This window comes from Ambystoma mexicanum, chromosome 3p (assembly GCF_040938575.1).
Source record: "Ambystoma mexicanum isolate Mex_15411 chromosome 3p, UKY_AmexF1_1, whole genome shotgun sequence".
NCBI classification, from domain to species: Eukaryota; Metazoa; Chordata; class Amphibia; order Caudata; family Ambystomatidae; genus Ambystoma; species Ambystoma mexicanum.
The window spans coordinates 664,406,411-664,430,761 of NC_090925.1; the positions used below are offsets into that span (position 1 = coordinate 664,406,411).

Sequence of the window (24,351 nt, forward strand, 5' to 3'; positions counted from 1 at the left end):
ATACATATGCTTTGCCCGATTTCTATGTGAGTTTGAGCATGCAGAGCTTTGTGAACTATAAGCAGCAGATACCTACTTGATTGGGCTTGCTTGCCAAAGTAGCCTTTTTCTATCTGTTGTGCCATGGCCGATCTCCTAAATGAACTGGAAAGGCATAAAAAATTGCGTAACAGGCGCATATGCACACCTAAGGTGATCACTCGCCCCTCTAAGCAGCTTTCTATTGCCAACCCCATAACTGCATATTTCCCTGTATCCACCATCCTTTCTGTTCCTGTTAGTGAATCTCAAGCGAATGATGCAATGTTATTGCAGAATCTACTGATGCTCTCATATCTGACATTGCTAATGAGCTTGGCTGTGTGAGTTCCAAACTAATAAACAACGTTTTGGGAGGGTCACAGTCTGTAAATCCTGCTCCTCTTGTAACTATTGTAATTGACCCTCCCAAAGCAACATTACCTGTTGCTGCGATGGCCGTCATCCAGGATCACCTCCCTTCTAGCTCACTTGGGCCTCCTGCATGTGCTGATTGTCTTGGCCCTCCCGTTTCCATTTCACCTGATGAGCAACCCTCTGTGCTTCCAGCTCTCCCGACCCAGCAATCATTGATCTTTCCATCTCTCATTTAGATGAGCTGGAAATTGAATATTTAGGCCAAGCTTTTGATTGCTCGATTGGTGAGCCCAGTAGCACTCCCTTAATATTTTACCCCTCCCATGAAAAGTGCTTCCCTTGCCAATTTAAAAAACTCTCCACATACATCGCCTAACCCTCCTTTGACGAGTGCCATTTGCCCTCTTACCAATGCGCAGGTTTTCCCGCACAGCTTTATGTTCAAATCTTCATTAGGGGTTCTACTCAGAGTGTCACCACTGATCGACAACAGTGATAACGATCATATTATGTCCTCTGATGAAAAATTTGACGCACTCGAAAATCTTTTATCGCATCTATAAGCAAAATGCAACTTATTGGAAACTAAAATGGATATCCAATCTTTACTGATACACATAGTCTAAGGAGAAAATGCTAAGGTCGCTGTGTTATAAAGGCTCCTCGAGCTCCCTTGCTTCTCCTTCACCAAGATAAACCTGTCACCAGAAATGTTGCCTCACAAATGACGGCGTCTTCTTTGCCTAAATTGCAATCTAAGATCCCGAAACGGGTCCACCACGCTTTTATGTATGGGAACACATTGTCCTTGCGTAGAAAACTTACTCGCTTGTGAGATCCAGTGGTCTCTACCAACCATTCACTGGCAAGTAATTCTGCTTGTCCTTACATAGAACCCATTGTCAGCATATCTCATCCTGTCATGTCTGATGAGCTGTCTGTTGCTCCCATTGTCAATACCCTTGATTCTCATAAAAATGTGGTAGAACAAAAGATTCCATTTATTAATAAGAAAAATACCACTTCTGCTAAATCTGATGTCACTCACAAATAATGTTACTGTACCAAAGATCCCTTTGACCAAAAAAGAAATACTACTTGTGTTAAATCTGATGTCAATCCGCAAATGACCCTACCTAAGGAATGGATAACAGGTACTCCAACTCCCTGTATTAGTCCCCCATCTACTACAAAGACACCTATGATGGAGGCTCTTCAACTGACCCAAATTCATATTGACCTTCCACAATTACCTTTAAATCGATCAGCTATACTAAAGCTATTTAAAGCAATTGTACCCTTACAAGTAATTACCTCGAATGATATTCGTTTAGTCGACCAAATTGAGTTGAGTAATCATTATACCTCAAATATTTGCTTTCACTTAGACGCTACTCTTAATTACATCATGGAGTTTGAAGACAATCTTCTCCAACTTGGGTATCTTGCCCAAAGAGTGAATATCCCACTTACAAAAATACCTTTAGCTACGCCTATCATGAACATGCCAGCAACAAATAAAAAGGTTGTTTTGTCGACCAAACAATTGCTATACACTAATACTACTACATGCTGCACAACTTTGCCGACCCGTCTCGCTTCGGAACCTGTTTTGTTTACTAGCAAGCGAGTATCTAAAGATGTACCAGAGGGTTACTGGCAATAGCTGCCTTTACCATTTAAAGAACATTTCTCTAGTTCCCATAATTGAACATGCCACATTCCTTTGTGCATGGAATACCCGCTGCCATCCAGATGTCTTTGATGCTGACAGACTATTAAGTAATATTCAGATGTTTTCTATTGTGGCCCTTCAGGAAACCTAGCTCACAGTTAAGCTCCAAATCGATGACCGATGCACTCTCCAAGAAGTCCCACAAAAGGACATTTTGGACGCCCTAAGGGTGGGCTCCTAATATCTGTCCAGGCTCCCTGCTCAATCGTTAAATTACCGCAATCCACGCCCTGTGCCTTAATTGCCAAGCTTTCCTATATGGCAATGAATATTATTATAATTAATGTTTACGACCCACCAAGAGCGTTGTTAACCACCATAAACATGAAAACCGTGAATGCCACTCTAAAGCGTTACTCTGATAGTTTTCCTATATGGCTACTAGGTGATTTTAATGCCAAGATTGGTGAATTGAACTTAGCCAATGCTATATCTTCTGTAGCTAATAAATCGGAAGCCATGAAGCATACTTTCAACATCCAAGGGAATAAATGGCGTAAGACATTACAGTTGCATAATGTGGTACGACTGAATGGCATTACACCTAGGGATCCCCATTCTGCCCCCACACATATTGCGCGTCAATTGGCCCTACTATTGATTATATCTTTTCTAACTATTTAGGGATGCAATTTATTGTCGATATGGGTATTGTGAGTCGTGATGAGAGTGACCATTTGCCATTATGTCTCCTCATTGCTAATAACTGTGTAGATAATCTTCCCTCTGCACATGACCTAAATGGACAGTTATCACTTAACCAGGGTCAAAACCGTATCTTGAGGAAGAACCATAACATGCTTGAAGCCAAACTGAAGCTCAGCTACTTCTACCGAAATTCATTAGCTCTTATGGATTAGATTGCTACTCTAACAACAATATGATTAATAATTTCTCTGTAATTATGACTGAAATACAAGGAAAGAAAGTTGAACAACGCTCCTATAAAACTGTATTTGAACGTGCTAATTTACCCTTGCCATCACGAACTGTCAATGATAAATCTATCTAATTAACCAAATGAGCTCTGCGGCATGCTATTAAAAACACCATTGATCAACAGTACATGAAGTTTTCTGTGCTAGCGATTATGGCTGAGATTAGGACTCTCAAACACACGTATAGATCCTGGTTAAAAATCCATAAAAAAGCGATTCAGCTGCAACACTGGGAGAAACTTCCCCACCTTGCTTTGACAGGTGATGGTAATGGCATATGGCAATTACTCCCGAAAAAAAAAAAAAGAGATTGATCCCTTAATTGTATTAATGAGGAAGCATGGGCGACTCATGTCACTTCGACACTTGCCCAAGTCGATTCTTTCGACCTTGCCCTCCAGATTCCCGTAGCTCAATGGTACTGCACTGCGACTGTCCTGGACATCACTATTATTATTGAGAAACTAAAATCATCACGTGCTGCCGGGTCTTAGTAAGCTGGTCATCAAATGTGATCCCCCACTAAAACCAATAATAACACACTGTGGTGTCAAACAGGGATGTATGATAGCAGCCATTTTATTCAATCTCTACCTATTCGATATGTGCGACGCATTCAACATTCATCCTGCTAATCCGATCAAAATTAAGAACGTCACCATAGACTGGATCGCATATGCGGACGATCTCGTTCTCTTAGATTACAAGCCTGCTGGGTTGCAACTAATGTTGGATGTGTTGGCAACGTATTCGGCAGCTAATGGTCTCATAATAAACATTGCGAAAAGCAAAACTATGGTCTTTTCTCATAAATCTCGACCTAAACAATGTTTTTGGTCACTAAATGCTCAAGCTCTCGAACAAGGAAATTCCTATAAATACCTAGGCCTTATCTTCGATGACAAAATGAAATGGGACCTACATTGGGTTGATTTAAATCAGAGATGTAATCTATCGGTTAGCGCACTTAGTGCTTTTATTGGCCGTAACAGCGGCTTTTGCACATTTGCGGTTCTATCTATTTACAATGCCAAAATCTCTGCAATATTATCTTATGCAATTCCCATATAGCGCCATCATTTTAAGAAACCCATCATTATTTCTGAAGCTAAGTTACTTAGGAAACTGTTCCGTTTGACACGGTGTATTAGTGTCCAATATTTTTATCTCAAATTCAACATTAGGGGCATTTGTATTATCTACATATCTCAGTGTATTCAGCTGTTTGAACGTTTACAAACTGTGTCTACGGGAACAATTATCGATCCTTACATGAAGGCCTTTTTGGGTCTCGATGATGCCACTTCCATAGGTACAATTGGCACGCTAAAAACACTTAATGTGCAATGGCTATATGCGGGTAGCAACCTTTTTACATGTCTCATATTGGGAACATGCAATCTACTTGCGACTTTTGCATTGAGAGATCTTCTAGAATCTCACGACCTCTCTACATCACAGCTTATCTGAGTCCACATATATTTCGATCTTACTTACTAATCAAATTCAATGTAACGGTGGCTCTCTCGCCTGGGAGATGGAGTTCCCTTACGTTGTTTCACCATACTTTCTGTCGATTATGTGGTAACTTAGTAAATGAGACTGCTTATTGAATGTGAAGCTCTAATTTCACTTTGTATGAAGTTCTTCAAAGCATATAATAATGCTATCATGATGAATGAAATATTTTCACTATGGTCTGTTTTTATACAAGGAAATGATATTAACTTAATATATCACATTGTAAGGTTTTATATCCATGTTGTTGAAATTATCAATTGTCTTCAATAGATTTTGTGTACCATCAGTGATTTTATATGTATAGGCATATAGACATTTTGATATAATTGTTGTTCTATGTTTTATATGTCATGTGTTATACAAAGCCTTTGTTGCTATATGTATATCTAATAAACAAATTTCAATTTAAAAAAAATAATCCAAAATTCACTAGGTCGCTCTTGGAGCCACAGAAGATACTCTCTCCCAACAATATCTGAAATATGAGGTATCCAGGAAGAGAAAGTACATGACCTTTCCTAAACCTCACACTTAGATGCTCTTAGGTTTCAATGCATTGAATGCTGTTACATTGCCAAAGCGAGGCACCCCTTTCTCCTGGTGCATTTTAATTACTCGTTCACTGCATGCCCACCAGGAAGGGTAAATTGCCAAATTAGTGCATTGTCAAAAGACGATTTCCACATTTGTAATTATTGTTTAAAAAATGTGATGTATCACATTTGAAACTAAGAAATGTAACAATGCAATGTATGTAGGCGGGCGATTGTTACAAAAGTGAACGTTTTAAACTGCCATAAAATTAAATACCCCCCCCCAATCACGAAAAGAAAAAAAAGATAAAAGGAACAATATTGTGATAAAAATATAAAATACATAAACAGAAGCAAGAAATAAAACAAATAAACAGTGGCAGGCAGAGGGATCTAATAGCAATGCCCAACTACCCAAGAGGAACAAGAAGCCCCCACTGAATGTAAGGCCTTTTAGATGTCAAGTTTCTTTACAAGTAATCTATGTGCACAAATTGATCCACAACCACTTCCCAAAGAGTGAATTTATTATTAATTATTGGCGTAGAACCAAATTGTGATTTCAGATGGACAAACTCTTTGACCAAATATGACCTATAAGAAGACAATCATTCACACAGCAGACTAGATTAACGCACCCTTGCCCTTCCAGAATGTTCCATGGCATTCATAGTAACTCTCTCTCTCTCTCTGTCTATCTCTCATCACATGGCATGTACAGGTGGGTACTCTACCCACTCCCTGGTGTTTGCAAACGTAAGGTCCTACCTTATAAACCAACAGCAGCACATGAACCAAATGAATAACAGACGAGCTGATATTTGTGAAGTGTGTGATAATTTATTGGAAAATGATTAGGGGATGCAGCAAAATACAAGAACATCAATGACGATCATATCCATTGTGCGTGCCGAGCAGGAAGATGAAGAAGAGGGGGACTGAGCCGAGAGAAATCACCTCTCTTTGGAATCCTTCATGTGATAGCAGGGCTGCTTATGCCTAAAAGAGAGAAGAATGGGGCATATTGAGCCGGGGATCCAAATTAAAAGATCAGAATGCAAACATTGCTAAACAGGAACGGTGCAAGCATATATTCCACCCAAGACACAGCACATGTTGTTGTCTCCTTTCCCGATGTGGTGCCAAGTTTGCTCTTGTGCTAATTGAACGTGCACCATTGTTTCTTCTTAACTTAATTTCGGCTATAGAGCCCTAACAGGTTGACACATACATCACATCGCGCATAGATTGTCACATTAGGGTGCAGAGAGACAATAATAACTTTGAACTAAATCATGTATCACCTAATAACGTAAATAACAAAGTCCATACCCGTCGACCTGAGTTGGGACAAAAATCACTTAAAAAGATCAGTGAACCACATGTCTTGGTTGGGTGAGTAAGATGTTATCAAGGAGGGGCTTGGTCGCCAACTGGGTAGCATTTGCTCCTGTGAGCAAAACGCAGTGAGAGGGGTTATAACAGGGTGAATGACACAGCACTATTACAGAATTGGATAAGGGACCACTTAGTTTACTAAAGTTTAATGTACGCTCTACCAAGCGATGGTCTGTAAAGCCATTTACTCCCTCATGACAGACCCTAGTACAGCATATGATATGTTCCCGGTTAATAAATGATCAACCCCGCACCACCCGTAGCCAATGCAGGCTTCTGTTTAGGATAGCATCTCTGGTTTCCTAGTGGTTTGGATCAAGCTTGGGAACTTTATGGAGATACAGTGTGACATCAGCCAGCTACTATTAACAGATAGTCTTTCAGGAGCATGACCCGGCCATGGTGAAGTCCTTCCCAGTGGGTTTTTTGACGTGGGTACCCTGGCTACCTGTGGCCCCAGAGGGTACAATGGAAGGCGGTGTGGAGGGTGGTGGCAAGCCCACTACTGGCATGACGATTAAGATCGAGCTTCGCCGTGCCCCTGAGTCCATTGGGTGGGTAGCGGTTTTGGTAACGGGTTTCAAACTATTTATAGACCCTCTAGGTCTGAGTCTATGGTGAGAGATGACATCATCTGAAACCAGATCGATATTATCATGGGTAGGCCTGGAACCACGTGAGGGCCCTGGGTCACTCGCGGGCCCCTCCTTGCTCATGCATTGCACACTAGCTCAATCAGGGAAAGGACTAAATGCCTGAGTTGAAAAACTTCAGCTAGAACCATACTACATTGACAAGTACTAGATACATTCGGATAAACTGGTGTGCACCATTGCAAAGTTTCTGTATTAACGCAACAATGTTATTTAAAAAAAAATCTTTATCCAGAACTATATATTTTTTGTATATTTTTTACAATTACTTACAAAGTCTACCGTATCAGGTACAGTGCAGAAGAGGACCACTGCCTACAATTTACTCTACAGATGCCAGGGTCTGACTACAACATTTTCTCATTGTCACCCCCTGAGGGTGCACTGGCCATTTAGCTAGCTAGGAATACAGACTTACTTCCTTTACTGGTGAAATTCTCTGCCATTTTCTTGACACTGCCTGCCACACACTCACTGTCAGTACCTCCACTTGCTCTTCCTAGAGAGAGTGGCCTGACCACATATCACTCTATTCATCGAGCGTTGACAAAATACATGACCTCTATGTCATTATGAGCCTTAGGTGACTTGATTTTCTGTCAGTTGGTTTCTACTAACCCGGAAGAATACTACGATATGTCCAGAAATGAAATCATTGACCCTTTTGGCGGGATACCAATGACATAACCTACTTGCAAGATCTGCTCCGAAAACTATATACCCTCCAGTGTCACAACAACATTTTCATTTCACACTGTGGCACAGACCATCAGAAGAGTGGGAGGGAAGGAATGGGGAAGGCAACTTCGGGAGTACTTAGCCTGATTAAGAAGAGGGTTGTCTGTTGGAGATTGGCCAAAAAGGGCAGGTTCCATTTTATCAGGAATACTGCAATTGTCATCATCACAAGGAAGCATGTTGGCTCAAATGTGTCCCCAACATCTCTGCCTCTCCACATGCATTGCTCCAGAATCCAGTCATTTTGTGGTCCCATTTTATACAACTTCAAACCAGTGATTTCTCTACGATAGTAAGTTGGGAAAACCAAGCAACAATCACAATAAATGTATTTGTTACCAGCGCTCGGTGCACCTGTAGGAAGAAGCAAAAGAGACATGTATTAGATGAGTGATGGCCATTTGGCAATGGCACATTTTGAAGTATTGTAAGAATTGAATATGATTGTACCAAAGTGCCTCCACTGCCGCCCTGTAAGAGAAAACAGCAATAGAGTAGATGTTAATGTGGATGATTAAAGAAAACCCGAGTATGTGAATAGGGTACCATGAAGAAGCTCTTTTTACCGTAAGTTCATTGCCAGCTCCGCCACCAACACTCTGTAGGAGACAGGAAGACATGTCTCCATAACGAGGTAAGGACACGCAAAACACATGTTCAACCATTTTACCAAGTAAACAATAAGGTTTGGTCTTGCCTTAGAAATCTCCATACATGCTTAAGTGCTAGTGAGCAAGTCAATTTGTGTTTTGTTTTTAATGGTATTCTCATGGCCCGGTTTTATTACCTACAGCTCTTCAGAAAACACACGCTTTAACCAGCTCGTGGGAAGACCAACGAGAAAGAAACAGGAAACCATCTGATGAATAATTCTAACTTACATTATTGTAAATGGGTTGTTGTGCAACATTATAGAAGCCAGTACATCTTTCTCAATGGGTGACTAGATATGTTCTTGAGGAAACTTGTTTTACGAGGGTGTGACTATCTCCTCTTTTTGCCCCGGGATCTTGGGCATGGTGGACATGTTTCACTCGCCACACGTTTGACACGTGCCCAGAGCTATAATGCTTCGTAAAATTCTTGCAATTAGAGGTGGACTTGCTCTTCCTTCTGGTGCAATAGACATGCACTAGGGCCAGACACATAATGTGCTTGCAGACTTCTTCCTCTAAAGGTTGTGTAGGACTGTAGTGATATGATAGGTTATTTATAATGTTCTTAATACCCAGGGGTCTCTGAGCACGGACCCAGGGATCAAACCTGTGGTACTCCGTGATGTCTTGCGTCCAAGGTGAGCACGTTGCCCCTGATCTATCCTCCCTCCTGTTGCAAACACACATCAGTCACCTAGGGAATTGTCTCTACTCCAGCATTGCCTGTTTTTTCCAGCAGTAGTGCACAAGTAACACTCCCCATTTCAGTATCGACCATTTGCGCCCTTAGCAGGCCATGTACGACACAGAGACATGGAGCGACATAGACTCTGTTGTCCTGGTTATGAACTGTTTGTGGCATTTGACATGGACAGAGAAACTAAGTCTGGGTTACTAAGAATGGACGCATTGAGCTAAAATAATCTGTTGGAGGATTATATTTTGAAGTTGAACAATCCTTGTCTTTGCTCTCAGCTGGTGAGAGGAGAGTGGTATGGGTAAAATAACCATGGAGCTGCTGAAGACCAATGAGTGCAGAGACACAGTTGGCAGTCAAACATGGCCTGACTTCCCATAGACCACTTTTTGATGTCGGATTACTGCGAGGATGAAGCGATATATCCATGCCGTGGCTTGATATTTCTTAGATGATGATTAAACCTGAGGGTTCAGTAAAGATAGGCTTTGATGAGATTGAATTTTGTGAGTTTAAGAGAGTTTTGGGATGTTTGCCCTCTATATTTCTTTACCCGTCAAAATCTCTTGTATGTTGTTATCCTGGCTTGTGGCTCCCTCGTTTACTTTCTTTTTCCTATTCTAGGACTAATATCCTTCCTAAAGACTTCCCTCATCTTTGTTTCTATCCTCTGTTCCTTATACTGCTCACCATTTGTCTGCTCTCACCACATGCCCTATACTTTTCTCTTTAACCTCCACTGTCAAGTTTCCATGATCTCCCTTTTTTCTTCCTCCTGCTCCCCTTTTATTAAAATGTATGGCCACACTTGTACATCTAATGTATATAAAACCATTCATGAATATCATGTATTCCATATTCCTCTCTTCCTCAATCTACCTTGTTCTGCCCTGATCTGAATCTCTTTCTCTTTTGCGCCTTTCCATTTCCACCACATATTCTTCTCCTGCTTCTTCTTTTCTCCCTTCTTAGAGCCTGATTTACAAAAATATCTTTTGAATGGGACTTTCTCATGTTAAAATGTGTTTGTAAATCAGTCCCTTAGTCTGTTCTGCCGCTGCTTCATTCTCACTAACTCTGTTTCCTCTATCTGCCATTTCGTTCACCCTCTCTGTCGATTTCTACTATTGTGCCCTGTTTGCTTGCTTCTATTTTTACTGAAGCAGCATTGCAGGTGAGATGGGGTTTGCGGGACCAGTGAGATACTTTAGCGGCACATATTTGATGAATGCTACAGCATGCAAAATTGGGTTTATCAAACTTGCAGGGTGAAAATGGTACACCTAATATCAGGCTAACAACACCATTGGGTTGTCTTTAGTGGTTCTAAAAGTTACACAAGCATTCACATCCGTTGTTCAAGCCTATTGAACCTTGCTACTCGCTGTTAATGGACATCATTAAGTAGTATCATGCATGCGGCAAAATCCAGTTAATACTTTCAAATAAAAATTCCAGGCATATATTTGACTATTAATTTGCTTAGTCCCAGAAAGGTATGGGGGAAAGTAATTGTAACCATCTGTACTAGGACATGAAGGTCTCTCTGTGGTTGTACTAGGACATGAAGGTCTCTCTGCGGTTCTGCTCCTTTGAGCAATATTTCACAATATCACATCTGGTTCTGGGGAGACAGCCATAATTGGCAGAAAGACATGTTAGGACCAATGTGAAGTGCAGTGTTGCTGAGGGACGTGGGCTGTTGTTAGGGAGAATTCTCCAGAATGGTTTCCCTTACCTACTGAGTCTCTCAGCAGCTTTGCTGGATTTCTAGGATTTATTTGTTTCACCTGGTAAGAGTGTGAGCCTTTTTTCCCACTCTTACATGTGTTTTTCTGTGTGTGTTTAACATTTTCTTGTTTTCATAGGCTGTTGAGACTCACCTACTCAACTGGCATCATTTTTTTACTATGTGTTACATAGCACCTTCAGTGCAGTGACACAGGGTTGTCTTTTAGACTGCCCAACTCAGACTCAATTTCCTGAGAATGACTACTGTCTCCCAGAACGTGTAAAGTTGCCATTGACTGTATTAGTCTCTTTAAAACACACAGACTCAGTACAAACTATCTTACATAGAGTACTGGAAAGATACTTATCCCTTTTGTCTGTTTCTCTTGGAGCATTGTTTCGCTCCTTTTTCATTAAGATTTGGCTGGTGGCAGTGGTAACTTCCCTATTTTTCCAACTGCGGTTATCTTAAATAACCCTGGTATTGTTTTAGGCTATCTTGGTAGCCTCGAACTTAAACCGGCTGGAACATATACGTTTTCATACAGTTCTGGCTGGGTTTAGTTGCCATTTGTTTTTGTATAAGGTTTGGTTCCTTTGTTCACCGTCTTTTCACTGGCTTCTACACAGAAGCCCTGTATGTCTTAGGGGGACAGGATGTGAGGGAGGGGTTTAGGACTCCCTGCACAGGGTTTCCTTGGAGACCCATGTCACACTCTAATCGATTGGCTGTGGATACTGTCCCGGCAGGACAGCCACCCTGCTGTGTGATTGACAGCCAGTTTGTGTGAATGGGGGAAAACTGCATAAAAAGCAGGTCTCTGGGTCTAGAAAGGCAGAGTTGACACTGGAATGAAAGAACCGAAGAGCAGCTGACAGAATAGGAGCCCTACAACAACTGAACCGCCCGGTGAAGCCCTGCTGCAGGTCCAAATCTTCATACTCCAACGACAGGGAAGATCTTCATGGAATCTTCTCCCCTTGAGTTGTTGGGACCAACCAGTTCACCCAAACTCCAAGCCAGGCCTCCCTCCTCTGGTTGAATTTGCTGTGCAGAGCTACAGTGAACCGGATAGCCAGGAAGGTCGGACCCTGCTTGGGTTTTAAGGAGCGCACCTTTTATTTGTTGCTTTGCTCTGCTGCTGGTTTCTTCCCTGGGCAGTGCAGGACCCTCCAGTCTTCCTATTTAGTGTCAGTCTGACAGTCGCTTCAGGAACCGTGAGCCTGCATGACCTGCCAGGAACGTCCGCCTCAGCTACAGCTGCTTCTCCATTTTAAGGTACTGTTCAAACCCGGTTGTTCATTTCGTCCAGTCGTGATGAAGGTGTGTGAAACCTTTCGCCAATCTGAGGGCTTGTCCTTCTCTACTCTTTAAACTAACTTTTCTGCTGACCAACTGTGTTCAGAACTCTTGGCAAAGCCTTAACTGCAAACTACACTGAACTGTGTGATCTTGAGCAAAATACTTTTGTCCTATTGACTTTGGCCCTAAACCTTTTTGATTTGATTCCCTCACTGTAGTTCCTCTTTCTAGATTGCCCTGCTTACTTACCCGTTGGTGCTGCTCAATTTGTGTGCAACTTTGTCTTTCGCTCCCTTTTAAGTGATTGGAGTGCCATTTTGCTCACACTTCATTTTTTTAGCTTAACTTCTCCAAAATCTATTTGGCGTGGTGTGGTGTAGTAGGAGTGTGATTTATCAACTGCTTTACTTTAGTGAAATGTTATATGACTGATGTGTAATAAATGTACATTCTTTTACTCTGAAACCTTGAGTCAGTGTTTGTTTGAATCATAGTGATTGCTGTGCTTTGCGTAACTATTGATACTGCTCACTTACTTTTGAGATAAGTCTGGCTGCTCAGCCATCGCTACCACTTTACTGTGTAGTACAACGTGTACCAAAGGTGAATTTGTACTTTTAATTGTAGTCTTAATTGTGTGTGGTGTTCCCAAAGGGTACTACATATAATTCTGCCTAACAGCTGTAGTCTCCTTCATTTGGCTGTTCCCCATCGCAAAGCTACCGCTGGGGAGGAGCATGAGTGTGGAGTGCTAGTAACCCCCCCCCCCCTTCGGTGGCACATTTTCTCTTTACTGTTTTTGCATATTCCTGATATTTGGGCTATACAACAATTTCTTCCCTGCAAGAAGCACATATGAAAGTGATCGCAATAAGCGCCAGTGATCTATGAAATAAAGTCCACTCTTGCCATCCACTTCACAACAGCGCAAGGTTGGCCAGAAGATTTCAGGCAGAGGAAAACGTGTTACGGACAAATGTCCTTCTCAAGAAGTTCAAGTGGCAACCATACATATGATACAAATGTCCTAATTGAAAACCATAATTGGAACATGATTCGTGATCTTAAAATCTCTCTAATCATCATCTTAGTTCCTGGGCAATACAGTATTTTTCATTTGGAAGAATATGTATTACTTTTTGTATTCATTTTGTCATCAGGCTGCCCAATCACCTACCCACAGGCATCAATTATTTCATTTATTGTGGAAGCTGCTATTTGGTGTACTTAGCTCTGATGCTTCAAATGTGAATTCCTTTTGTTCACCCTTTTGATGGACTGTTTCTCCACACACGTTTAAATTATTAGATTAATCACAGGAGGCGGACATAGTACCCTCTCTGTATAAGTTTGCATTCTTCAATATTCAGATGTTGACGGTTCAGTTCATTTGTAGATTCAACAAACGGACTTCAAGTGAGCTTACATCTTTGAGCTGGTTTCTCTCAACTATAACTTTCCATCAAGTAAACACTGTTCATAGCTGATAGAAATGTGCAACTTTTTAAGTACTGCTGAGAACTCTGGGAGTGAAGTTAAAACAAGGATTATAGGTAAATACTATTCATTAGAACTTGATTACATTTTTAAAAATAGCAAACAAAGTTTGTTTTACCCATGATCCACCACCACCAGTCTAGAATAAAAAAGAATATATCGATTAGAATTAAACCCAATCATTAAGAGATGTATTAATGTTAACATCTAGCAAAACTAAAACTTTGCTTTTTACCGTCTGTATGCCTTGGAGACTGCTGCTACCACCGCTCTGCTGGAGAAGAAAGGGACATTTTGGAAAGATGATGTAAGATATAGAAGGCATGATCCAGAAATAAAGTGGGCACATTGTATTACAGAGCTCTGCTTGCATCTCTTTCACTTCCCCGTGAAGTTCCCCTATATGCTTGTGGGGCACATGCTCATTTCTCTCCATGGATTGGCACACAGACAAACATCAAAGTAATAGCTGTTGTGTGAACGTTTTGATGCTCTCACCACCTATTGTACATCCAGGGAATCACCCTATAATTACAGCTGCTGCCGTGGGCTACTGCAACATTAAAGTCGATATTACTTTGGCATAGTTCAATGACGTGCAAGTGGTCCCCTTTAATTCTGGGCTAGCTGTCGCAGCAGACTTCAGCATTATTCGAATATTTGTAAAGAGGGATAGCTAGTGTGAGCGGGAGCTAGCAGGGAGTGGTGAGAGACTGGTCTGCAGTGAGCTGCCCGGACTGCCTGGAATCCCCAGAAGTGTTTTTACAGTGTTTAAAGAGGCAGTACTTGGAGCAGGACAAGGCATAGTCACCTCTAAATACACCAGTTCTGCACCGAGTGCCATACCGATTGGTGAGAGAGTGGTCTGCAGGGAGCTGCTAGGACTGCCAAGAATACCAGGAAGTGTTTTTACAGTGTTTCCTGAAGGAGGCAGTACTTGGAGTAGGACCAAGCAAACTCACCTCTAAATGCACGAGTTGTGCACGGAGCATCACACAGAGTGGGGAGAACGTGGTCTGCAGTGAGCTGCCCAGACTGGTTGGAATCCCTGAAAGTGTTACTGCAGTGTTTACTGAAGGAGGCGGTACTTGGAGCAGGACCAGGTGAACTCACGTCTAAATACAGCAGCTGTGTGCAGAGCGCAGCATGGAGGGGTGCAAGAGAGGTCTTCAGTGGTCTAATGTGTTAGTAGAGTTGGCTTGATAGTTGCAGTCTTCGACAGCGCTTATCTAGCGCAGTGCGTCAGTGGTGAGTGACGAGCTGACTGAGATAGCTGGTGAGTTTACCAAAAATTGAGACTGTATCCCATGTGAAATTTCAGTGACTGCCCTTATTGCACCCATCCTCGAACTAAAGCTGTTTTAGACAGACACACGGGGAAAGCAAGCACGCACGGGTCGTGCAGTGCTCCAGAGCCATACTACCTTGCTGCACTCACCCCTGCATGGAATGAAACTGACATGGAAGCTGCAGACAGCCATTAAGAGTTGGGGGCTGGCATTTGAGCATGACCCTGTGGTGAACTCCCGGAGGAGTAGTTGGTCATGCAATTACTGCACAACTTAGGTCGACCACAGGCCTGCACCGGGGAAGGACTTGCCGCAAAGACCCCCAATTGAGTGGGGCAGGAAAGGAGGTGCTGTCTTTCGACCAACAAAAAAACTTGGCTGACCTTTGGCCAATTTATTATTCCATACAGCGGGCCACAAATTCAATTATTTCTTTCTTAAGTCTGGATCCAGTACCAAAATTTGACCTGTGAGCTCAATCTGCGCATTAGCGCTTTTTGATTACTCACAAATAAATGATCTCAGTATGATCCAATTTGCTGAATCAGCTATCTCGGACCCAGTAGAAGTATTTCCCTCAGTGAGCCTGGTTCAACACACTTGTGATGCCTATGATCCTGGAACTCCAATGGAGTTGACCAATTGCATTGATAATAATATGTCGGGGGCTTAGGAGGAAGTTGACCTGTGGGTCGGAAGCTTCCTACACCATACTATCCAAGAGGTTGATGATCGAATATGCCTCCTCTCTCCAACCGTATATGCCTTTAATATGGTTCTCAGTTCCTTTGTGGAACTATACAGCAATATTTGTGAGCCCCCCCCCCCCACAGCTTGCTACTCATGGGCCACATATCCAAGATAATACTGCCAGATTATAATATCTGATGAACAAAAAGAAGAGGGCGGTATTGGTATTTAGATCTCAGCTGTGAATAAACTTGGGTGCCCCGTCTCCAGGGTTGGGGATATACTGTGGATGGGCGGAGGAGGTGTTGGCTGTTGATCAAAGCAGAGGTATTGTATTGTGAAAGAGGCAACAATGCAGTGGGGACTGTGGATGTCAGTTTCCTTGGAGTCGATCCACGGGAACAGCCTTCTGGGGTAGTTTTCAAGAAAGGGACAAAAAGGAGTGGTAATAAAAGTAATAAAACAAAGACTACAAACCCTGTTGGTTCAGAGGGGCTTCATTGCATAAATTCATATGTAAATGTAAAGATTACGGAGTCTCTGAATTTCCCGACAGTTCGAGAAGGGAAAAAGGGCCTTTGTCCCCCTTAATTTCAGTGTCAAAGGGTACTAATGTAAATAAGAATGCTCTGAGGGTGGACGAATTGAATGCCCTGGTTGATTATTTAATCTTGATCACTCCAGATGACAGTTTGACGGAGCATTCGGCTGTACAAACCGAGGGGGGTATTGGTCTGGAAATAGGTCTGAATAAGTCAGAGCCTAGTGTAACTTAAACAACGGATTCCTTCCCCCCTGTTGGCACAGCCAGGAATCCTGGAAAAGACTTCACAGGGGGTTCCACAAGGAGTTTGGGCCTTTGGCTTGAGGAGGAAAGTAATGCAAAGCTAGAGGTTGGTCACAACTCGGAACTGAATAAATTGCTGGGGAATCTATATTGGCCCCCTAGTAAGAACAACTCGAAAATCCTGGATAGTGTGCCGAGCAGGTATAAGTTGTTGCATGGTCCTCATGGGTGGGAGGTTTGCTACTCTGAGTACCCAAGTGCCCATAATATTTATGCACATGGGAAAATAATGATCTAATGTTGAGCAGGGGTGGTGAGAGATTGTCCTTTGGCATCCTCAAGTGAGCAAGGAGTACTGAGATTAATCCACAGGTAGCCACCATAGAGAATAAGGTAAATAAATCTATATTGGGGACTCTGCCTAGGAAAAACACACTACCTCTAGAGTATTCCAGTAATAAGATGTGTATAGCGACCCATTACAATAGTAACAGGCCAATATGCATAAATAGAACAAATGTGATGGCGATTTTCTTGGAACTTGGTATCCTGCTGGCCTTGTCCTCCTTGGATGTTGACCGAGTTGAATTTGTGGATTGTATAAAGACTGATTGATGTGTCCTCCACTTTAGATCAATAATTGTTATGGCACTTGTGTAAATGAGAGAAAGAGACTGTTTGAACTTGGATTTGAGATTATGCATTTGGAGCAACATAGGGGGGAGCCTAGTGGGAGGGGACATGGTGCTGGTCTCTCAATATCGGTGAATGCCAGTGATGGGTGGAATAGGGAAGTTGCTAGTACAGAGGGTAGGGGTGGAGGGATTGAAGAGGATTGGTCTGGAGTGTTCACAACCCTATGGAAGAAAGGAGGCATGCAAGTAGCGCAGACCTGAAGGCATTTTTAGCACAGAGGAGCAGTTAAAAATGGTCTCCTGAAACATATGAGGGAGCGTGCATTTATTTACTGATAAAACCATATCCCTTTTTAAAAAGTGTAGCTGTCTTTGCCTACAAGAGATAATGTTAATATCACCATCCGTGAGTGATGGTTATTATGTTTTTACCCAGGAAACGAGATTGAGTACTGGGGGTCGACCAGTTGGCGGTCGATTGATTGTGATCCAATTTGGCCTGGGGATAATTGCCGAAAAAAAGTGTTGAACCTCCCATTTGGCACATTAGCAGCAGAAAGAGTCTATTGTTTTATTCAATGTATATTGGCATAGAGGTATCGCAAATTTGGACACATTCTTGGCCGCAATCACAAAGCCTGTTGTAGCATGGCAATGTGTGAGAAATGAGGGATGGGTCATTTTGGCTGGGGACCTTAATGCAAACTGTGTTGAATTAGAACAGGAAGGGGCGATTTGGGATAAAACCATGATCTTGGTCGACCAGGGGTTTACGGAGCAGTCTGGTAGGAAATGGTGCATTTCTATGGCATCAGTAGGTCTACAGATGCTAAATGGGAAAGTAAATGGCATCTTTCCGAGACAATTGACATGGCACAGCGGTGTAAGCCTTTCCACCCTGTTTTATGTCTTTGTTGTTGCCTCCCTGCTTAGCAGCTGTCTGGAGTTGACAATCACAAATAATGAGTGGAGCAACCATTGCATGGTGCATGCCAATTTTAGCTCATTGGTTTGTATTACTGTAGAGGGTGCTCTTAGGGATCTGATCGTAAATGCAGGGAGTAATAGGGTCCGCTGGGGACCAGTGGACATTGAGCTTTTAAATAATAGTCTGGAAGAGATAATTAAACTAACCACTCTCGCCATCCACTTAGTGCAAGGTTGGCCAGAAGATGTCAGGCAGAGGAAAACGTATTGCGGACAAATGTCCTTCTCAAGAATTTTAAGTGGCAACCATGAAAAGGTTACCATGAAAAGCTAAACCAAAAACTAAGGTGTCCACGAGCCCCAACAATGGCATGGTTTACAGAAGCCCAAGATGCCCAAGAACCTCAAAAACAAGGAGTGGGGAAAACTTCTGCAAACGGGGATTTGTTACATCTTGACAATCATATGCAGAGAGTCCGGCGAATCAGGCTAAAGAATGGCTTCTTAAAGTAAACAAAGTACATTGATTCAAATTCATTATGCAAATCATAAAGCCTTCATTTATAATGCAAAAGCTATTTGCAAAAGGATATAAATTAAGAATATATGTCCTATCAATGCTTTCTACAAAACAACTCTTCCCTAATTTGGATGCAGTGCAGCCCTTTGCAGCCCCACTTCCTATATCAATACCTTGCAGTCATTGACTATGCTATAGCCTTCAGCATCATTGCCTATGGAATTTCCTCGAAATCTATTGTCCATATCACTGCCTATGTCACTGCATTGTAACATCGCACCTTGCATGTTACTGGCATTACCCTTAGTAACTCAAAGCCATCAGCCTTCTCCCTGGTACCATTAACTTAGCGGATGCTAACCCACAAAGTGCACTTGCTTAATGTTTTACCTTTATTAGCATTAGCCATGTTGCCACAGCATGTAGTGCTCATCATCTTTGCTCATAGCCTTGCCTACTCTTACATGACCAATTCAGCTCCCCTAATAGGCTGTACCCGATTAAATTACATGGACACCCCACTAAGTCATAGTGCACACATTACTCGCCTAACTATATCAACTAGTCTACCACTCTCAAGACACAGCCCACCCTCGAAATCCCTGAAACATTGCCTTCACTTGGAACGGAACCTCTCCTTGAGACTAACTTCAACAGTCTTTATTACAAAACAGAACGACCTTCAGCCCAAACCAGCACATAAACTAGCACCATTGTATGCTTCAGCGGCTAAACGACACGTTGCCCGCCAGTAAGTGACTCTAACTCCCAAACACTCTAACCATCCATACGGAATTCTATACCATGCCACACCACCTCCTGTCCTATACAGTTGAGGAACCACAGACGTGGCTCCAGATCCACTCGCCAAAATCACACAAGGCATAACAAAGATAGCACAACAGCAACCTCCCCCTCTGACATCACAATTACGCCACCTATTACACTTACAAACAAACGGAAGTCTTCAACACCCAAACTCAGCAGTCCAGCTACCACCATCAAAACAGGCCTCATCAATGCCAGATCAGTCTAAGCTCATGCCTTAGACATAGCTGACACTATAACACTACATGACCTTGGTTTCATTGCCATCACGAAAACCTGGCTGAATCCAGCATCAGGCCCATCACTTGCCTTCGCCATTCCAGATAACTACTCTATCTTACGCTTGGATAGAGATGCCAACACCTCAATAGGAGGAGGCACAGCATTCATTTATAAAACAGCGCTAGACCTAAGATTGTTCAACAATCAACCCTTACCGTCTGCCGAACTTTTATCCATCAAACTATCCACATGGACTACATCTACCATTACAATTCACTTGATTTACCCACCTCCAGGCCCTACCACTTCCTTTGAAAACAACATATCTCACCTGCCATCGACCAACACTAAAAGCAACTCTCAAGTAATTATTCTGGGAGACTTTAATCTTGGCTTCCAAGACCCAAAAGATACCAAAGCCTGTGCCCTCAAGGACACCATAGCTGAACTAGGGTTCATACATCGCATAATCAACCCTACACATAACAAAGGGAAAACGCTAGATTGGCTAGCAGACCTGAACTACAACATTAATATACACTCCAATGCCCCTTTTGCATGGACAGACCATCATTTTATAACATTTACTATCGAAGAGCCAGCACTCCCGACCCTACAAACCCAAGCACTAGCCACGATGACCAGAAGCATACGCAACCTCACACTAGAGAATCTCCTACAACTACTACAACCTATCACTTACCGTGTCATAATGCACTCTGACCCGACAGTATTCATTCACTTATATGATGAAACCATCCTGAAGGCTATTAACACTATAGCCCCCATCAAACCTTAGAAATCTAAACCCCGAGCTCACCTCAATAAGTGATCCACTCCTCATCTTATGCCTCTCAGGAAATTGAAAAGAATGGCTGAATTTGAATGGAAAAGCACCCCATCGGCTTCGAATAGAGACATCATTATGGCAGCCTCATTCAACTAATAAGGCAGCCATTGTCCAAGCGAAGAAAGAGAATTTCCACGACCGAATAACCAAAGCGAACTCCAGCATGAAGGAATTATTTAATATCTTGAAAGGACTGAAATCTCCAGCCCCGCACCCGATACTTGTACGAAAGATACCGTATGGTGCACCAACATACAGATTGCTCTTCAAGACAAAATGAATATGCTCTTAAATAATATAGAAAGAAAAAAATCCTTATCATTGATACTGCCACCTCTCAAGACCTACCACCCACTCCTAAATTGCACACACCCCAATTCTACTTCAAGCCACTCACCATCAAAGAGAAGGAAACTATAATACTGAAACTTGAACCCTCCAATTGTCAGGGAGACACCTGTCCATCTCGCTTATCAAGGAGGTGGACAATGTACTCGCCCCTTTCATTACCTCCTTCATCAATGCTTCATTTGAATCAAGCATTGTACCCAATAACTTGAAAGATGCCTGGGTACTCCTACTATTAAAGAAACCCTCCTTAGACCCCAGTAACCGGTCAAACTACAGACCCATCACAACTGTTCCATTTTTACAAATAAGTCTAGACCGCGCAGCATATGTTCAGATACAGCATTACTTGGAATCTAACAATTTGCTAGGATTGAGACAATCAGGGTTTAGACCAAGACATGGGACAGAGACTGTGCTCCTTGACTTGAAAACACACATTCAGATCCTAAAAGACAAGGGTAAATCAGCCTTACTTTTACTACTCGACCTTTCTGCAGCCTTTGACCTGGTAAACCATGAAATTCTATGTCAACACCTGCCATCTGCCGCACACTTTTCCGACCGAACAAACACATGGATAGAATCATTCCTTAGTAACAGATTCATGTGGGTCTACGCACCTTCAGCATCAGCCTTACCGACGCCAGTGACTTGCAGGGTCCCACAAGGATCTTGTGTTTGCCCGACTCTCCACAATGTGTTCACCAAGCCTCCCTTTGATACACTTGATTATCTGGGAGTCACGTACACCAATTACGTGGATGATACCCAGATATCCATCCCAACTACTGGTGATCACATTGCAGACAGCAAGACTCTCAACAACATCTACAGCACTATACAGACTTGGATGGCAAAGCATGGGTTATGTCTGAATGACAACAAGACCAAACTGCTCCTCCTTGGGTCAACAGCTAGATTGAATAAATTAGGCTCCTTATTCAACTCGTTCAACATTGACTGCAATATTATTAAAGTAGCCAATGACGTGAAAACCTTAGGAATCCATATTGACTACGCTCTCACTTTCGCGAGACAAACTAATGCCTTAGCTCCAGCCACGGCTTATACTTGCAAGCTTATTATGGCCTGCCGCCCTTACCTGACAACAACTAATTGCATCGCAGTATCGAGAGCATTAGTCTTATCAAAGCTTGATTATTGCAATGCACTTTACCTGGGCACCTCCCAACAAAACCTCTACAAAATGCAAGTTATGCAAAACAACGCCATTAGCACTGCATGTAACATTCCGAGAAAACAGCATATCACGGCAACTAGACAAACTATAAAATGGCTCAATATCTGAAATCACTCTCACTCACCCAAAAGTGCCTCTACAACCAAGCACCTGTCTACCTGTCTATATACCTGTCCAACACTTTTTCACGGCACTCATCAGTATGACCTACCAGATCTGCTCAGTCGCATTGTGTTTCCATCCCACGCTTTAACCAACAACTTTCAAGGGGGTCAGTTTCCCCAGTCCTTGCTGCTAAGAATTGGCATGCACTCCCTGTATCGATAAGAGAGGAACCATCCTTCTCCCTATTTCACACCAAGACGAAAAATTGGCTCATCCAGCAAGACCCCAGCCCGCCCGCTCTTTTACCACAATCATAATAAAGACTCAAATACTACGTCAGCCTCATTCCGTTGTATACATCTTCTGCCTTGTCATTGTTGTTGTTTGTTTGCAATATTTTGTAAATGTATTCTGTAATATATGCTGTAAATCATGTCGTATGACTGTATGCCATTCATGCATAATTTCATGTATAATTTCTATGACTATACGCTATGCCTGTATCTTCTTGCCTAGTGTAATTGTACGATTAGCGGCCTGATGCTTCAGGGCTTGGCTGCGATTTACAAATAAATAAATGCAAATACATACACACGATACAAATGTGTCAATTGAAAACCATAATTGGAAAATGGTTCGTGATTTTAAAATCTCTCTAATCATCATCTTAGTTCCTGGACAACGCAGTATTTTTCATTTGGGAGAATATATTACTTTTTGCATTAATTGTTTCATCAAACTGCCCAATCGCCTACCCAAAGGCATTCATCTTTCTCATTTATTGTGGAAGCTGCTATTTGGTGTACTTAAGTGTGTTGCTTCAAATAAAGTCAACTCCTTTTGTTTACCATTTTTATGGACTGTTTCCCCAAAAAAAGTTTAAATCATTAGAATAATCACAGGCAGCGAACATAGTACTTTCTCTGTATAAGTTTGCATTCTTCAATATTCAGATGTTGAAGGTTCAGTTCATTTGTAGATTCAACAAAAGAACTTCAAGTGAGCTTACAACTTCGAGCTGGTTTCTCTCAACTATAACTTGCCATCAATGAACGACTGTAAATAACTGATAGAAGAAATGTGCAACTTTTGAAGTACTGCTGAGAATTAAGTTAAACCAAGGATTATAGGTAAATACTATTCATTAGAACTTGATTACATTTTTAAAAATAGCAAACAAAGTTTGTTTTACCCATGAGCCACCACCACCAGTCTAGAAGAAAAAAAGAATATATCCATTAGAATTAAACCCAATCATTAAGAGATGTATTAATGTTAACATCTAGCAAAACTAAAACTTTGCTTTATACCGTTTGGAATTCTTGGAGACTGTTGCTACCACCGCTCTGCTGGAGAAGAGATGGACATGTTGGAAAGATGATATAAAATATAGAAGACATGATCCAGAAATAAAGTGGGCACATTGTATTACAGAGCTCTACCCTTGCCACTGATTGCATCTCTTTCACTTCCCCGTGTAGTTCGCCAATATGCTTGTGGGGCACATGATCATCTCTCTCTATGGGTTGGGACATAGAAAAACATCACACAAATAGCTGCCGTGTGAATGTTCTGATGCTCTCACCACCTATTGGACATCCAGGGACTCACCCTATACTCTGCAGTGTGCTACTCCAACTTTAAAGTCCATTTGCTTTCGGCATGGGCCAATGCTGTGGGAGCGGTCCATTAATTCCGGTGTAGCTGCCACGCAGACTTTAGAATAATTTGAATATTCTTAAAACTTGAGAGAATGATGTAATGAACAAATCATGCCTGAAAAGCCTCATGAGGAGCTTAGAGCGTCTAGCTCCCTGCCTCTTCCACATCACTCCACACACAGTGACAAAGTAGCTGAATGACAGCTGCCGCACAGAGCATGGGTCACTGTGGAGGCTCAGCTGTACATTTTGCTCAGTTACAGCATGAACCCAGGCGGGGAGTGCATACTATCTTTCCTTTGCCATCATCCTAGACCTGCCAATTTCTTGCAGCTGCTTTACCTACACTCTTTAGAGTTTCACATGGCCTTTGCTGCAGGAGATAAAGGCCTTAATATCAGAACAAAATGGGAAATGTCTGGAACAGCTGCAGGTGCTTTAGATGGGGTTGCTTGTGGGAGTTGCTACCATTTCTCTTTGCTGTACCCA

At 42.2% G+C, this 24,351-nt stretch overlaps 1 protein-coding gene across 1 annotated transcript in view; it reads right to left on the bottom strand.

Annotated features, from left to right (window-relative positions):
• Positions 1-5,941: 5,941 nt before the first annotated feature.
• Positions 5,942-24,351, bottom strand: part of LOC138580696 (loricrin-like) — a 67,210-nt gene continuing 48,800 nt past the window's right edge. Inside the window, exons 21-28 of the mRNA XM_069651439.1 lie at positions 23,512-23,550; positions 23,394-23,414; positions 14,032-14,070; positions 13,915-13,935; positions 8,479-8,511; positions 8,363-8,383; positions 8,252-8,266; positions 5,942-6,122 (exon numbers count right to left, since the gene is read on the bottom strand). Of these exons, the coding sequence (XP_069507540.1) occupies positions 6,117-6,122; positions 8,252-8,266; positions 8,363-8,383; positions 8,479-8,511; positions 13,915-13,935; positions 14,032-14,070; positions 23,394-23,414; positions 23,512-23,550 (195 nt within the window). The 3' untranslated portion in view covers positions 5,942-6,116. The remainder of the gene's footprint in view (positions 6,123-8,251; positions 8,267-8,362; positions 8,384-8,478; positions 8,512-13,914; positions 13,936-14,031; positions 14,071-23,393; positions 23,415-23,511; positions 23,551-24,351) is intronic.